Here is an 18,461-nt window from a genome sequence, read left to right as displayed (position 1 = left end):
CAGCAGTCATAGGAAATGAATACAATATGCCATGCACACTTTAACTTCCATTACCTCAGGACATCTTCAAGGAGGGGACAGAGCAAGGGGCAGGGGCAAGCTTCCCAGGTAATTGAAATCAAAGCAAATCACATACATGGAAAATTTATGCATGGGATGAAAAATTAACTTTGGATTTCTCACATGGAGTACGCTTGAGTAAAACATACCTGGTGTTCTTGTTTCTGTTTTATTTTAAAAGAATACTTTGAGATGTTGAACTTTTGATGGGGTAGATTTTTAATTTTTTTCTTTTTGATGACTATCAAACAAGCAGTGGCAAATGACAGCAACAGCAGTCATGAGGGGCTTTCCAGGCAGTGGTGCAGAGAAAAAGGAGCAGGAACAGGGTGCCCTTTACACTCTAGGACAACACATGCATCTCTGATAGTAGCAGTTGGGGAAAGTCCTACACCCATGGGCAGTGGGGTATGTCAGCTTCCTAATCTGGGGGCACCAGCCTCTCCCCCAATGTGAACTTGGGCGGGGATCCACCCTTAGGGTGACACAATAGACTCTTAGCCTCTCTCTCTCCTTGTTCACTGAGGCATTCGTTGGTTAAGAGACCACTGTCCCCTTGGTAAGGGCATGATCAGGGGGTTCAGATTTAAGCAGACCAGTTGCAACTGTGTGATGTAGAGGTACATGACTTGGCCTGGGGGGTGGTGAATTTTAGTTAGATTTAGGATATATTTTTTTAGAGAAGACCAAGTCAAGTAGGTTCCCACCTCTTTCTCTAAAAGAATGATTATTTGAGGCAATTCCATCCAGTGATGTACATATCTCTTCCAGTAAGTGGTAAATAATACTAATAATATATATATATTTAAAAGAATAAAACTATATATCTTCTTAAATGGGAGGCAAATATACCTACAACATTTTTCTTTCCCCAGTCTTGTAAATCATTGTCTAGTCAACTTTGACCAAATACAAGTTTGACTTACCTGAACTATTGCCTAAAAAACAAAAAGGAGGCTTACTCTTGAAGATACCTGGAAAATAAACTTAAATCTTGAAATCACTATCACAGCTACTATTGGTGTCTACCATTTGAAATATAGGCTCTGTTAATAATCTTTAGCAAGGTCTTCTAGTCTCCAAATCTCAACTCTTCATGGCCCCATCATTCTACGACTTCCCCATAATTCCTTGTAGGATTAGGAGCTTTGAAGATGTACTAAAAGTGAATGCACTGGAAGGTACTAATTAGAGTGGCTCAGTGGTAAAGAATCCACCTAGCAATGCAAGAGATTCAGGAGATGTGGGTTTGATCCCTAGGTCAGGAAGATCCCCTGGAGGAGGAAATGGCAACCCACTCCAGTATTCTTGCCTGGAGAATCTCATGGACAGAAGAGTCAGATGGCCTACAGCCCATGGGGTTACAAAGAGTTGGACGCAGCTCAGCCACTGAGCACACACACACAACAAACAGGGACAGTTTTACTGGTTGATATGTGAGTATCCCATGGACAGAGGAGCCTGGTGGACCTAGTCCACGGGGTTGCAAAGAGTCGGACGTGACTAAGAGACTAACACACACAGAGACACACGAGAATGAGTCTCCAGGAGAGTGTGTACAGGTAGGGAAGGTAAAGTATAGAAACCAGGATGACTGCCTAGAATCATAAACTCAGAGTAAGAGTGGACCCTTAGGGTGGGAGGAGGGCACGGCCTGATCACCCATGACATGCCTGACACATCAGCCAGCTTTGTTCCAAAATGTCTGGTGGGTGGAAAATTACTCCTGGATATTCAGCAAAGGCTCAAGATCTGCCTGTACAGTCTGTGAAGACATTTAGAGCTTGGCTGTTCAATCCTGTAACTACTGCCACACGTGGCAACTAAGTCCTTAAAATGGGACTTGGCTGAAAAGAGATGTGTTGTAAATTATAACAGTTACCAGCCTTCAAAGACTTAAGTTGAAATAGTGTAAAATAACTCATTACAAAATTTTTATATGGACTATCTATTAAAAGGATATATGGATGCATTGGGTTAAATAAAATATACTGTTAAAATTAATTTCATCTCTTTCTTCCTATCTTTTTTTCAAGTGGCTACTGGAAAAGTTAAAGTTACATTTGTGGCTTGTATTGCATTTCTACTGGAGAGCGCTGACTGAAACATTTTCAGCACCCTCCCTCTCAAAAGCTCAGAGACCAGACCATGGAACTTTCTGCAGGGTTATTTGGTTTATAGGTGGCAGTAATGGAGCTTCACAGAGGGAAACTTTTCTTCTTTGGAAATTCGGCAGGGCTAAGAAATAAAGTGCTAAATGACTGGCCCTTAGTAACAGAGGACTTTGTGACAAGGCAAAACCATAGGGGCAGATTGCCTCTTTATACCAGGTGACATTCCAGAGACCAACCTGTGTAAAAGACAGACCAAGAAAATGAATCTCTATTTCCATGTTTTTCCCATTCCGAAAAGAGTCTGGCACTGATGACATTCTGTGACCCTCAAGAAAAGTTGTGTGTATGTCCCCATTAGTGTCAGGACCACAGATAATTCATTCTGCAGAAAGGCAGTGACTAAGTTAATGAAGGTCCTGTAGGTATAAACACATGCCTCACCCATCCTGACCTCTATCAGAACACAAATTAACCCTGGAGGACAAGTATAGAGAAAGAAAAAGAAAAAAAAAACCATCACATTAGCAGACTGTCAGTACAACACTGGGATCAGAAATACTGTTCACATACATTTTTCTCATTGAAAACTCAGCTCAAGTTTTCATCAAAGCCACAAGTGAGAGAGTGAAAATTAATTGGCAAGTCAAAATTCTGAAAATAAAGAAAAACAAAACAGCTGTTATGTTTGCCAATGTAAAACATTCCATTGAGTTGTAAAGCTGCTTTCTTTTCAGCTGTTTAAGTTTATATACACATCTCTCCCTTCTCCATCCAATTTGTAAGACTCAGAAGCCATAGAAGAAAAAAAAAATGAAAGAAGAAAAAGAAAATGCTTTAAAAAAAAAAATCTCTTGCAGTCTCAGGCACTACAGACATGTGTCTGGGGAAGATTGAGTCCCTGGTCAGCATGAACCCTGCCATTATAACGTGGTGCAGGGAAGGGACAGAAGCAAGCCCGATTCCACAGTAAGTTTATTTCCATCATTAAAGCCAGACAAGAGCTGCATGAGCACAGCACATCCCAGACAATTATTCAGCCAGTGAAGTGTCATGTTGCTTGATATTTTTTCCATTTCTCAATGATACTGCTCAGAGACCAAGCTGAGGAATTCTTCCAGCAGCTGGCTGCATTCTGTTCTAAAATATGTTTTTTATATTAGATTTACCCCATCAATTTGCTTCCCAGTGGGATGAAATTTTTTTTCTTTTCTGCTAAAGAGGAAATACTAGCTATTTATAGCAACTGAAGGAAATAATGAATGGTTCCAAGAGCCAATGGATAACATGCCATCAAGTAAACAGTGTTATAAACAGTCATTTTTGACAATAGTAACAGGAGATGCTCAGGCAGACTGGGTGTTTAAGCTGGGTCAGGTCATCTCAGGAAACTTCTCAGGCTGTTCTCTTAGCCCTTCCTGTGTGAGTGATTTCCATCAGGAGATCAAATGCCATAGCAATCAATGCCAGTCAGTTTCTGCAACATGTTAGGTCTTTATGGATAACAAACCCACCACTAAGTCTTACAGCTGTAACAGGGGCCTCGTCCAAAGCAATATTCACGGTTTGCTTTTTGCACATGGGATTTAAACAGTGACTTAAAGGATCTTGTTTCTAAAAATACTGTCAACAATTTGAGACTGTTTGGTTTTTCTATTTTTTTTTTTTGCTCGGTTGTGTAGAGTAAGATGCAGAACCATAAGAAAGACTATTACTTGGCATGTACTTGGATAGTGTGAATCTCCTTAATCTCTACCATTTCCACTCAGAAACACTGTTTTGGATTCTCTTTTGGAATCTCCTTTGGTTGCTAATATAGATCTGATATATATATACAAATAGAACTAAAAATACATATGGTATTTGTATATGGCTGCTTAGTTACATACACATATACCTCAGGTGGAAAATTCTCCAATAAAGGCTAACCATTGCTTAATAAATGTTCTTATCAAAACTTGTAAGGATTTCCCCTAAGTGACTTCAATAATACTTCCCACCAAAGGGTAAAATATTTTCTGAATTCAACTTCAGTTTTCTTTCTTATTATGGTCATAATGAAAAGCAGGCATGGTCCCCGTAAGTTATCCATCTGGATGTGAAAAAAAAATGTAAAGATTAAAAAAAAAAGAATTAAGTATCTCAATTTATTCTTCAGCATGGCCCATTTGAAGTCTTTGAAGCTGATAGTTTGAAAACTTTCTCAAGTGCCAAAAGCAGACAAAATAGCCATATTTTATCATGTGGTTCATTCTGAGTCACTTACCAGGCATAATAATATTAGAAAAACCCAACTTCCTGGTGATGGATACTCCATGAGAAAATACTGATGAGTATTCCCTTCTGATTTGTTCAATGTCTCCATGCAAGAGTTGTAAAGAAACAGCTAAACCTAAATTAAATGAGACCAGAATTAAAAACAGAGGGACAGAAATAGCATGAACAGAAACTGAAGTCCAAATCTATGGTATCATTGTTTTAAACTAAAGATTAACATTCAGACAAAACTAACAGAGTCTATAAGACAAATATCTAGAGAACACTTTTCCAACTTGACCACCTTAGTTTATCCACTTATAAAGAAGGTCCCTAGAAGCTGGAAAAAACTTGAACAGAACACTAAGAAGAAGTTTGGCTGCTAGTCCCAACACCCACTTCCCCATTCCCTGCCTGACAGAAACACCCCCACACCAAACTCATCCTTGCAAATGGCAGGGACATTTCAGCCCTGGAAGACACTGAACTTAAAATGGGAGTTCTAATTTCTTAAAAACTTTATAAAGTCTGTAAATAATTACTTATCAAATACCATAAAGATGAGCACAAATCTAAAGACGTTAAAATTCAAGGATTTTAAGGATATCTATAGAGCTGTTTCTTTTTTTTTTTTAAAGTAAGAAAGATCATTACAATGAAACCAACATTGTATTCTTAGTATTATATATGGTACAAACTCATAATCACATTATTTTCCACTGAGCATATATAACAAGATGCAGGCCATTTTGATAAACAAAAGGAAATTTAGTCAATAAAACGGTAAAAATTATCTTTTTTTGTTACCCCAATTATAGTGACATGACCACAGTAGAATATATTCAAGACCCTGAATGACACATTTTTCATACCTCATTTTTCCAAACCTCAGACAAGAACCACAGAAAAAAAAAATTAATGTCTTATGTTTTTATATATGTTTCCCTATTTTCAACATGCTGCTTCTCTTTTAGTTCCCTATTCCTTTTTCCATCTATTATTTTAAAACAAAGGGAAAAAAGTCCATCACTTACATTAGTAATAGAAAATGAAACCAGTCAAAGGTGACTTATATTTTTTAAAAAACTTTCAATCACCATTAACCTGAACTCAAAATGAATGTGGATGATGGAATCAAAAGGATGATCAAACCGTACTCTAAAAATCCTCCATCGACATTCTTATCACCCTTTTCACTCAATAACACCCTTACTATTGTGCCACTTGTCACTCCCGGTTCCTAACACACAGCACTACAAAGCTAACTGCCAACATACACCGTAAGCCTGGCAACAATCAGGCTGGGATGAAATAAACGTAAGGTATTTGCCTGCCATGCATCTAAATTAGGGTCTTCCTTTCACTCCCCTTCAGCAATAAGAAGCAACAACAACAAAAGCAGGGCTCTGTTGGCTGGTTTGCTTGCTTTTCAGAGTGCATAAAACATCAGAAAAATCTGTCTTTTTTAAAAAAGCATTATGCTCAGAGAGAAGATGAAGCCTTTCCTGGGGTGCGAACCCAACCAGGATGAGGCATACTGAAGGGGCAGCGACGTAAGCAAAGAGGGCCAGGATGTGGCTGCATCACCGTGTCCTCTGGTGTGTGGGTCTAATAGAATGTTGGTGTTGGAAAGCTGCTTTGAGAATTAGATTAAATCTTGCAGGCACTCAGGAACTATAATTAAATCTTCATCTTATTTTTACCTATCTTTTAGCTCACTCCCCACCCTCACCCCACATGAGCTGGGTGACTGAGGCGATAAAATAGAGGCGCATCAGCCCTCCGAAAGCCACATGGACTGAAGCAGGGGAGAATGAGCAGTCTGGATGGTTTGATGGTGACAACTTTGATGTGGTACTATTGGCTCCTTTTAGAACCCAGAGGCAGGCAAATGAAGATAAACTAACACATGTTATAATCCATCTGTCTCAGCAGCTACTTCTTCTTGACTCACGCTCTCCACTACCCTCACCTCATTACTCGTGTCTCTGTTCTCCTCCTACTTCTGTCCTTTTGCCTTCAAAACATTCACCCACACTGTGACCATCATCATGAACATCATCAGGGTCTGGTATTTGTACAATAGCAGTGTGTGCCAGATAGGGTATGTAATAACAATCCCTCCTGCTGGGTAGAACACCGTTCCAGTCCTGGGGTAATATCAGCAATGCTTTCAAATAGAGAATCACATGCACTAAATTCCTGAGGTCCTGTGATGTTTTGCAAAAGCAGGTCATTTCATTAGAAATTCTCATCAAAGGACCTGATCAGAGATACTAGCAACCTTATATGGTATGTATAAAGTAAGAAGAGAAAATAACTAAACAATAATTAAAAAAAAAAAAAAACAAACAGATCCTGCTATTCAGGGTAGAGGCTGGAGGAAGGAAAAGTGACCAGGATTCTTGTTTGGCTCTACTGGAGCCAGAATTCATTTAACCATCAGTGAATTTATATATATAGGGTTTCCAGGTGGCTCAGTGGTAAAGAATCTGCCTGCAATGCAGGAGCGACAGGACATGCAGGATGCCGGTTCTATCCCTGGGCTGGGAAGATCCTCTGGAGGAGGACATGGCAACCCACTCCAGTATCCCTGCCTGGAGAATCCCATGGGCAAAGGAGTCTGGTGGGATACAGTTCAAGAGTTGCAAAGAGTTGGACACGACTGACGTGACTTAGCACTTCTATGTGTATGTGAGTGTGTGTGTGTGTATGTGCTGAAAGGATAAGACAATGAGAAAATAAAGGCATTCAATCAATGTGAACATTAAAGACAATTGATCATAGGAAATAGAGAAAAAATATGTTTTCAGGGAAGACGTAGATGTAAGCATGAACAAAAAAATGCCTCAATGTTCTTCAGACAGCCAGAGTCATAGAGATGAGAGAATGCAAGAGGATAGAGAGGATCCACGTAGGAGACAATGGACAGAAAGGAGCCAGTGAGGCAGCGAGGAAGTGATGAGGGAAAATGAATAGTATGGAGGAAAAATAGTACAAAATAGTATGGAGGAAAAAAGGAAACCAGACATTCTAGAATTGGATGCATCCTAAAACATTTGGTTAGAGGACAGAGTAGTTCTCACTCTGAAGGTTTAGAAAGACACAGATAATGATTAGATAAAGCCCAGGGTAATGATTTCATTTGTTTGGCCAACTGATATGAATTTGCAGGGAGGGCAAGGTATTGCTGAAGTGACCCAATTTCTTCAGAATGAAGAACTCACAGAGAATTAAGAACTGGGAAGGTAAGGTGGACCAACAGCTTGACCACAGTGTACTTGGCTCTTCCCAAATCATCTATTCTATTTCCATAAAAAATCACAACACATAACAAATAAACTTCAAAGAGTGGGAAGTCAAAGAAATATAATATAACAGTGAATCCACAGGAACCAGCCCACCAAGAGCCATAGCAATATTATTTATTTTTCATTCAGGGAAACTCCTGATCCTGTTTTTCTAGTGGTTCTTAATTATGCTGACTACAATGAACAGGTTGGACAAATGACTCACTAGATAATAAGAAATACTGTATTAACACAAAGAAACTATTCTTCACTATAAAGGGGAGACTTATCAAATATTCACCCATTCTGATGACCTGAGGATTCATCCTCTCCTTTCAGGATGAAAGCTCAAGATGTGAGGCATGTTCACAGAGCAGTATTTTCTTCCTATCCTCTTTCCTGTCTCTTTCCTATCCTCACCTTACCCCTCTCTCTAGGGCTGAAGCAACTTCTAAAATTCTATCTGCACACTTTAACTTATTGCTTCCACAATTTAAAAAACTGTCCACTTTGGGCAAGGCAATAACTTCCAGCTTCAGAGGAAGATGAAAGGCAAGATATAAGGATGTATTAATATATGATAGGTTTCTGCTCCATAGAAGCTGATCATCCAATAAGGAAAGACACACACAGGTAAGTAGAATATGAAGCAGTATGGGTTAAATACATGAAAGGAATATTACAGTAAAGAAAAATTATGACTGATGGAACTTGAAATTTCAGGGAAGAATTTTTATGACAACAAATAAAATTAGGTTAAATTTTTAATTTTACAAATAGATCAATAATGTCCCACAATCAGTTTTTTTCTGGCACTTAACATAAATACCAAACATGAAATTGCTAAGGAAAAAATGTTACTCTAACAGAAGTAAGCATTAAGCTAAACTTTAAAAAATCAGTCTAGATATTTATGACCCAATTAGAAAGATTTTTTAACTAATTTTAAACAGAGACTTAGTCATTAATTAATAATGAATTTAGAATCACAAAGCAACATTTTTTCAAGATTAAATAGCTTATGGGACAGAACTACAGGAGAGAAAGGCTTAGTATCTGGTAAACCAAATGTGCTTGATTCTTTGGGAACTCTAATTTCTTAGGAATTGAAGCTAACTCACTCTGTGAGATGATTTCTTTTAAATTCATGAAATTCTGCACTTTTACATAAAAAATGGCAAGCACAGCAAGATTTATTAAGTGGCAGGCAAAATTGATTTTAGACTAGATCAGCCATTTTGCCACCAATGAACCAAATAATACATAGCAAATGTATAATAATGCAAAATGGAAATCTGTGGCAAATATATTTGATAAAGACACATTGTGATTAAGTGTGCAGTTTAAGAAGCCTGTCGTACAGCATCATGACCCTGCCTCAGTGTTAACTTCTCTGTGCTTTCTTTGGTTGTCACATTTGTAAAATAACTCCATAAAATACTTTGGGCAATGCCTGCTATAAAAGAAGTGCTTAAAAATGATAGCAGCTACTACTACAACTACCACTGCTATTATTATCACATGATTGTTTCTCTTTCAGTTGTGCTCATTTGGTATTTAAGCAGTATACTAATTTTTTTTCAATGACTTCTTTAAAATAATTTAAAAAATTCTATTTAGTTCTTTCTCACCAATAAAGCTAATCACCAAGAGGATAGTTCAGTTCAGTTCAGTTGCTCAGTCATGTCCGACTCTTTGTGACCCCATGGACTACAAGTAGGCCAAGCTTCCCTGTCCACCACCAACTCCCAGAGCTTGCTCAAACTCATGTCCATGGAGTCGGTGATGCCATCCGACCATCTCATCCTCTGTCATCCCCTTCTCCTCCTGTCTTCAATCTTTCCCAGTACCAGGGTCTTTTCCAGTGAGTCATTCATTACATCAGATGGCCAAAGTATTGGAGCCTCAGCTTTAGCATCAGTTCTTCCAATGAATATTAAGAACCAATTTCCTTTAGGACTGACTGGTTGGATCTCCTCGCAGTCCAAGGGACTCTCAAGAGTCTTCTCCAACACCACAGTTCAAAAGCATCAGTTCTTCGGTGCTCAGCTTTCTTTATAGTCCAACTCTCACATCCATACATGACTACTGGAAAAACCATAGCTTTGCCTAGACGGACCTTTGTCAGCAAAATAATGTCTTTGCTTTTTAATATGCTGTCTAGGTTGGTCACAGCTTTTCTTCCAAGGAACAAGTGCCTTTTAATTTCACAGCTGCAGTCACCATCTACAAAGATTTTGGAGCCCAAGAAAATAAAATCTGTCACTGTTTCCATTGTTTCTCCATTTATTTGCCATGGAGTGATGGGAACGGATGGCATAATCTTAGTTTTTTGAATGCTGAGTTTTAAGCCAGCGTTTTCACTCTCCTCTTTTACTTTCCTCAAGAGGCTCTTTAGTTCCTCTTGATTAGATTAGAGATGCTTAGATTAGATTACTGCTACTGCTAAGTCGCTTCAGTCCTGTCCGACTCTGTGCGACCCCATAGACGGAAGCCCACCAGGCTCCCCCGTCCCTGGGATTCTCCAGGCAAGAAAACTGGAATGGGTTGCCATTTCCTTCTCCAAGGCATAAAAGTGAAAAGTTAAAGGGAAGTCGCTTAGTCGTGTCCAACTCTTAGCGACCCCATGGACTACAGCCTACCAGGCTCCTCCATCCATGGGATTTTCCAGGCAAGAGTACTGAAGTGGGGTGCCATTGCCTTCTCTATAGATTAGAGATGCTAATATTTTTTGATGAACGGATTAAAAAACTCTCCCTATTCATTGCTTCCTATTTTCTTTTTCATTATGAACCCATTTTTGTACCTTTTATTTAGTCTTTTCCTGATAGTTTATTATCTAAACTTCTAGGAGACATGGTTTAGGGAATACACAAGTGATACTTAGAAATGAGTCCTCTAATACTGGGCTTGAAAGAACTGTTCTCTGTTTTAAAAAGGTGATGAGAGGAGATGATTCCCCAATGAGACAGAAAAATCTAAGCTTAAGCCACTGAATTTAAATTAACTCAGCAGTCTGGAAAAATCCATAGCAATGAAATCCAGGGTAAGTACCCAGTCCCAGGGGAGGAGCCTGAAAAAAGGAAATGTATAATCATCCCACACTATCATGTTCACTCTCAGAGTTTATGGGATTCCTGTGGATAAAGCAACACCCACTGAAAATGGGTCACAATAAAATAACAACAGCAACCATGCATAACAAAATAATCAGCAATGAGGGAAAGGGAGCAGATATAACAAATCATGTCTTGACTTCTATGGAATATTTAAAACTTAAACTTCCAACTGTCAGGACCTATCTTCACACCCTTCCTCCCTGTTGGAGCACAGACTGGAGTGTTTACCCCTCCAGTTTGGACCTCCCTATACAAATCAGCAGGGCTTCCCTCATAGCTCAGTTGGTAAAGAATCTGCCTGTAATGCAGGAGACCAGGGCTCAATTCCTGAGTCCAGAAGATCCTCTGGAGAAGGAAATGGCAACCCACTCCGGAACCCTTGCCTGGAGAATCCCATGGACAGAGAAGCCTGACAGGCTACAGTCCATGGGATCACAAGAGTCTGATATGACTTAGCGACTAAACCACCAGTACCACCGTACAAGTCAGCAAGATGTCCCTTCCTTTCTTTGAAGCTTTGTTTTCTATTTCTTACCATATCTTGGTTATAATTTATCCAGCATTTTTATGTGTTTGTAGTTGAAAAGGAAGTTACAAGAGGCAGTCTACCATGTTTCAAAAGCCAATTTATTTAAAAATCTTTGCAATCCCTATTGCTTCCCAATAACACAAGCAGTCTGTGAAGAATATAGAATAGTGTGCCTTCAATGCACAATTAAATTGTAAATGGTAAGTTAATTAAGTGAGCAAAAATTTACTCTACTTATATAGTATTTAAGAACTATCAATCTCACAAATATTTAATTCAAAGACTGCCCTTTGCTTCAAAAAATGTACAAATGTGCCAAATTAAAGTATGAAATAAAATCATAATAGATTAAGTAACTGACTTAAAAAATGCAACAAGTACTTGACATCACACAATTACATTTTTCTTTTTATTTCTCCTGAGTTTCTATATAAGTATAGAAGAAAAATGATAGCATATTAAAGTATATGTTCGGCAAATACATATGCTAAAAACATCTGAGCTAAGAACAGATGTGATAATAGTGCAAAAATATCATCACAAGTCGGGTATCCAAAGATCACATTACAAACCCAAACTAATAACAAACAAATTTCTGAAGTGACCTATAGGGGAAGAAATGAAGAACATAGTTGGCATATATCTATTAATCCTGAGTCACTTAATTTTCTCAATTAGAAATCTCATGAAGTTTTATGACCAAACTGAAATGGTCTTTTCATTTTCAGCATTTAAAAACATCCACATGCCAAGAGAAGGCCAAAAAACTTGCTTCATTTACTTTTTCTCAAAATAAAGTGTGGCAAATAGAGAACCATGAATTAGGTTTTTATCTCAATACAGGCAGAATATTGTAAAATTAAAAGAAACTCATTTTGGAAGATAAGACTAACTGAACAAGCTTAAAAGTTTTGAAAAAAAAATCATCATATATAACATAGCAAAATCTAAATGAAAAAAGTCAGGGAATAATTTATCAAAGGAGGTGTTTTATTTATTTATTCTTTTAGAATGGAGTAAAGAGACGACATAAAATACAGCAGGGAGTTGTGAGCAAAGACAGAAAAACACAGAACGGGTAAAAGAAATGTCTTCGCCTGGTTTTGTTCTGAAATCACTGAGGTCTTCTGGTTCCTAGTAAAATTATTGAAGGCTATGTCACTAGTTCAATTTCTAATACTATCATAAAGGCATACATTTCTGGGGCATGAACATTTACAGGACCGTAACTCTATGTGGCTACTAATTCCAAAATCCAAAGAAGGGTATGTTGGGTTTAAGGTAGAATGTAGGGTGAGACGTGAAAGAGAGGCTGAGCCAGGGACTGAGAGCCTGCCTTACAAACCGCACAGGAAGGAGTCACGCTGGCATCACAAGTGATGAACCAATACAACTTGAAAGGGGAAATGAGATACAGAAAAGTTTTTATATGACAAAGAGGATTCTGGCAGCACAACAGAAGAAGACCTGGCAGGATACAAGTCATGGCTAAATTTAACAGTCTAGGTGAGAACTAAGGAGGGGTTAAAATTAATATCATTGGTTATCATAGAGGACAGGCATGAACTTCAACAACTGCTTTGAGCACACAGAGACCGTGAAAGTAAACCTACATCCGAAACCAGTCTCTTCCACTCAGTCTCCAATTTCTTCTTCTTTCCACTCTTATGAATGAATACTGCAATCCTGGATCTACAGGTTCCAAACTTTTCAAAAATCTCTGACATCTGTCTTTGATGTCCTCAAAAACCTGTCCCAGGTTTTATTCCAAAATGACCATCCAAGCTGCTGTTTATCTTGTTAATGCAGCAAAATTCATCAAAAATCTCATATTCTTCCTTAATAATCCCATTTCTAAGGCTTTATTTTAAAGTCATATTCTGAAATATAGGAGATGTTCCTCACATTATTACTTACAAATGCGAAAAAACTTGAAAGCATTTGAGTTCAACAAGCAGGGTTGGATACAGAAATTAGGGCCTTAAATCTCAAAGCTAGAAAAGACAATATAACCTCCTTAGAGCTCAGTAAATTATTTTTTATTTTTAATGTTTTCCTATTTGGTACTAGGAAACCAAAGAAACAAACTTAAGGCAAACATCTGATAACTGTGTCTTTGATTCATTCATGAAATAGATGATGTCTGTTAGTCATTAAAGAATTGGGCGTTTTAAAATTTAACTAGATTAAAAAAAATGTAAGTAGTACATGCATATGTCAAACTGTACTAAAGGTTCTGTTATGGAAGGAAATATACTTCCTTACCTCAGTTACTGAGTTCTGTTTACTAGAATTAATCCATGTTTACCAAGTTCTTGAGTATCCTACCACAATTTTTCTTTTTTAACTGTGATAATTGTCATAATATGCCCAGGGGTGGGATTGCTGGGTCATATGGTAAATCTATTTTCAGTTTTTTAAGGAAACTCCAAACTGTTCTCTATAGTGGATATTATCAATTTACATTCTCACCAACAGTAAGAGGGTTACCTTTCAAAATCCATACCCTCTCCAGCAATTTTTGCTTGTAGATTTTTTTGTTAATGGCCAATCTAACTGGTATTTTGATTTGCATTTATCTAATAATTAGTGATGTTGAGCATCTTCTTTTCATATGCTTTTTGGCCATCTGCATGTTTCCTATGGAGAAATGTCTACTTAGGTCTTCCATCCATTTTTAATTGGGTTGTTTATTTTTTTGATATTGAACTGCATGAGTTGTTTGTGCCCTTTAAAAATTAATTTCTTGTTAGTTGCTTCATTTAAAAGTATTTTCTCATATTCTGAGGGTTTTCATCTTGTTTATAGTTTTGTTTGTTGTATAAAAGCTTTTAAGTTTAATTAGGTCCCATTTGTTTACTTTTATTTTAATTTTCAAAATTAAGTATTAAATTTTATTCTTCAGTAAGTATTTCTTCATTTGCTGTACACACTCAAGAAAATTTTCAGACTTTAATGCTTTTTTTAAAAAAATGATTATTACTAGTTATAGTTTAGAGTGAGTCCATGCAGCGCCTTATGCTGCCATTCTGGGGCAAGACTCTGAAAATATTATTTCTTGATAGTACTTACATACTTTGTGTTTGGTAGGCAGGGGCCAAAGGGTAAAACCTAATTGTCAGGATTTCTCAACATGAATGATAATTACTAACATCATCTGGTGTCAGAAAACCTTCCTAAAGGTGATTATCATTAGATCCTTCCATAAATTCACCTTCAGTAAAATCTATTAATTTCTGAAATCCTAAGCCCTCATTATTATCAGAGCAAGAATTTTTACTTCTATTCCCTTCTTTGTGCTTGATTTACGAAATCCGTCATCTGAGTTTTGCTTTGGATCCTACAGTATTCTATGTTATGTCTGTAAGGTAAGTAAATTGACTTTTAAAGTAAAACACCAGAAGCATATATAACTTTCAGGGATACATCCTGGTTGCATCAAGCCATAAAACCCTGACAGGATCAGGCGAGGTGTTCACACAGCAAAGTCAGCCACAGAGTCTCAGGGCCTCTGGAACACAGGGAAGAAAGGAAGCCAAATGTTTGCTAGGAGTGGTGTCAAGTGAGACAACACTGCTGGAAAGTGAGTCAGCAGAGGAAAAACCAAGAAGCATTAGGAAGAGATTAGACTGTAGAAATGGACCAGGTTCAGTTCAGTTCAGTTGCTCGTGTCTGACTCTTTGCGACCCCGTGGACTGCAGCACGCCAGGCCTCCCTGTCCATCGCCATCTCCTGGAGTTAACTCAAACTCATGTCCCTTGAGTCGGTGATGCCATCCAACCGTCGCATCCTCTGTCGTCCCCTTCTCCTCCTGCTTTCAATCTTTCCCAGCATCAGGGTCTTTTCAAATGAGTCAGTTCTTCGCATCTGGTGGCCAAAGTATTGGAGTTTCAGTGTCAGCATCAGTCCTTCCAATGAATATCCAGGACTGATTTCCTTTAGGATGGACTGGTTGGATCTCCTTGCAGTCCAAGGGACTCTCAAGAGTCTTCTGCAACACCACAGTTCAAAAGCATCAATTCCTTGGCATTCAGCTTTCTTTACAGTCCAACCCTCACATCCATACAGGACTACTGGATAAACCACAGCTTGGACAAGGTTAGTTGAAGGATTAAAATGGGAGCCACGACAGCACTGCAGGCCTTCTGAAATGTGTGTTCACTGCATGACTGAGGACGCCGAGCTGCTCAAAGCCTCCCGCCAGCAAGACCACATTACCCGAAGGACACATATTCTTTAACGTTTCCATACTGAAAACTAGACACTTATGTCTTTAATGCTGCAAAGCTCAAATCTCCTCTTTCAGATGTACTTTCAAAGCCATACAAAGTAAACAAAACAAAAAACCACTCCTCTTTCTAAAGGGTCATATCTTGATTTCTGACTTCCAGCCTGTATTATTCAATCTGTGAATAAGAAAGCTAACAGCAATAGGTATAAACTGCCTGATGAAATAAAAATTCATATTTCAAAGCAAGACAAGAAAATTTTAAACATAAAATTTTTCTATGCCTTTTTGGGCCTTTCTCCTCTCCTGCGTGCATTGTGCATCTGTATTATAATGTATTAATCAGGCCTCCCCAATGGCAGAAACACCTGATCAACCATAAATTAGATCAGTTTTTCTTCTTGTGGTGCCAGTCATGTAACTCCTTGGAAGATAAAATTTCCTTCTTAATCCTGTAAGGTATCTACCACTCACCTTATATGAGTGGTAGGTACTTTACACCTACCTTACCTATCTTACCTCACCTTTATGTACAATTTCTTTTAAAGACAGCAACTGGTGCAGAATAGACAGCTCAGATAATCTGAGCTGAACCTAATTGAAATTCTTAGTGTAAATACTCGCTGACCTGATTAATGTTACTAGCTATACTACTTGTTGGGCCTCCCAGGTAGTTCAGTGGGTAAAGAATCTGCCTGCAATGCAGGAGACCTGGGTTCGATCCCTGGGTTGGGAAGAACCCCTGGAGGAGGGTATGGCACCCCACTCCAGTATTCCTGCCTGGAGAATCCCATGGACAGAGGAGCCTGGTGGACTACAGTCCATGGGGTTGCAAAGTCAGACACGACAGAAGCGACTGAGCACACATACAACTTGTATTTTCCCTATTTTACAAGATTATTATTTCTTGATCACCAAGTGGATGACTAAGCTAATAATCAGGAGACTTGAAGCAACTGACCAAATACATAATTCCATTAAAACCAATGATTTTAAGAGTGTGAGTCTAGATACCAGAACAAGCAACAAGAGGGAACCATTCCCTAGACCATAAGAGAGTAATAAGGCAGGTGGCTGAGAAGTTTTGGTTACTGTGAACAGGACTTAGCCCAGGAATAGCACACTGAGTGGCCCACAACAAAACCCTTGCCTGTCCCGGGAATGAGCATTCCTAGCTCCATTGGACAAACTGGTCATAAAATGCCTCCAAAACCTTGCTCAAAATTAAGACAGAAAGGGAAAAATAAAGCACGCTGCCCATCATTCAGTTACCTAAGAATCAAGTCACTGCCACTGTTGACTTACAGTACAGGGCAAAGATCAGGATGAGGTACTTGTGCTCGGGGAAGACTGGCAGAACTGGGCCTCACAGATTATTTTCAGGAGGAAATTTTATGAACCCAGTTTCCTGCATCTTCCCATACTTAGAAAAGCACCAATAACTATGATATTTATACCTTAAGAGTAGCAGTAACCTTCTACCAAGATGTTTGATTGCACATACCCCTTTGTCTAGATCACACGTACACTGTTCCCTCCATCCCCCAACCTTTACTTCTTCAGACAGTTCTCAGAGCTCTCTGAGAGATGGTCTCCTGGGTTACCATTCTCAGGTTGGCCCAAGTAAAATTTTCCGTTTTTTTGGTAGTATGACATAGTCTGTTCTTTTAGTTTATTTATTATTAATTAGAAGATCATCATTTTACAATATTGTGCTTGTTTCTGCCATACAACATCATCATTTCTCTTTTAGATTACTATAAATTAATTTTTTTGTTGGTATATTTAAGTCTGGTGTGTGTGTGTTAGTCGCTCAGTCGTGTCTGACTCTTTGCAACCCCGTGGACTGTAGCCCACCAGGCTCCTCTGTCCATTGGATTCTCCAGGCAAGAATACTGGAGTGGGTAGCCATTTCCTTCTCCAGGATTTAAGTCATAAAGGACGCAACTCTAAAGGAGGATGAACAACAGGCTGACCTTCAGAAAATCATTGCCCTGATATATCTGCATAGGTAACACTATCCATCGGGATGCTGACTTCCTAACAGGTAAAAGGTATGAGAAGTATGGGTACAAAATCTCATGATCTTAACTGCTAGCCCACAGATCTGCTATTTCCAAGTACTGGGAAGGCTTTTATATTTTTCTGCAAGAAGTGGTTAGCCCATGGCTAACAATTATTGAGAAAACATGACTGAAGTAACACATAATAAGTCATGGAATGTCAAGCTAAGGCATATAAGCAACATCTGGAATTGTTTAGTTTCATCAAGTCTTAACCAGAAAAGAAATTTATTGAGCAGAAATGAAAGACAAAGACCATTGGCTTATAGTGGAAGCTATAATTGTAGGAGCGGATGAGACCATTCAGAGGGAATCAACATTTTTTAACAAAGAACTTTCACTTTAAAGTTTCCATACTTATTTTTAAAGGCAAACACTGAGGATTAGGTTAATGGATAAAAGGTTGTTTATTTGCTTTCTACTGTAACTATTACTACTTATTTGTAATTTTTTCAAAGCACACAGTAAGCCACTGGCTAAAAATAACTTTTTAAAAGTATATATAGAGCATGGCATAAATGAGTGTATGTATCTGATGTATTTAATTTATTGAAATACTTGTTATAAACTACATTTTTTCTATGTTGTATATTTTTTCCTATGCAGTATAGAAGATAAGACGGTTGGATGGCATCATTGATTCAATGGACATGAGTTTAAGCAAACTCTAGGACATAGAGAAGGACAGGGAAGCCTGGCATGCTGCAGTCCATGGGGTTGCAAATTTGGACATGACTGAGCGATTGAACAGAAATATCTAAATTGGCAAAATATAAGTAATTCAGAGAATAAAACAAGGCTCTAA

The 18,461-nt window shown here is 38.3% G+C and overlaps 1 protein-coding gene across 1 annotated transcript in view; it reads right to left on the bottom strand.

Annotated features, from left to right (window-relative positions):
• The window catches only part of DOCK4 (dedicator of cytokinesis 4), a 471,458-nt gene that overhangs the window by 188,618 nt on the left and 264,379 nt on the right, over positions 1-18,461 (bottom strand). The window contains exon 13 of the mRNA XM_069587995.1: positions 4,438-4,563. Coding sequence (XP_069444096.1) covers positions 4,438-4,563 — 126 coding nt within the window. The remainder of the gene's footprint in view (positions 1-4,437; positions 4,564-18,461) is intronic.

The sequence above is a fragment of the Ovis canadensis genome, chromosome 4, assembly GCF_042477335.2.
Source record: "Ovis canadensis isolate MfBH-ARS-UI-01 breed Bighorn chromosome 4, ARS-UI_OviCan_v2, whole genome shotgun sequence".
In the NCBI taxonomy this organism is placed as follows: Eukaryota; Metazoa; Chordata; class Mammalia; order Artiodactyla; family Bovidae; genus Ovis; species Ovis canadensis.
Note: the sequence above shows the minus strand (reverse complement) of the source record. Positions and strands in the feature narration are given on the sequence as shown.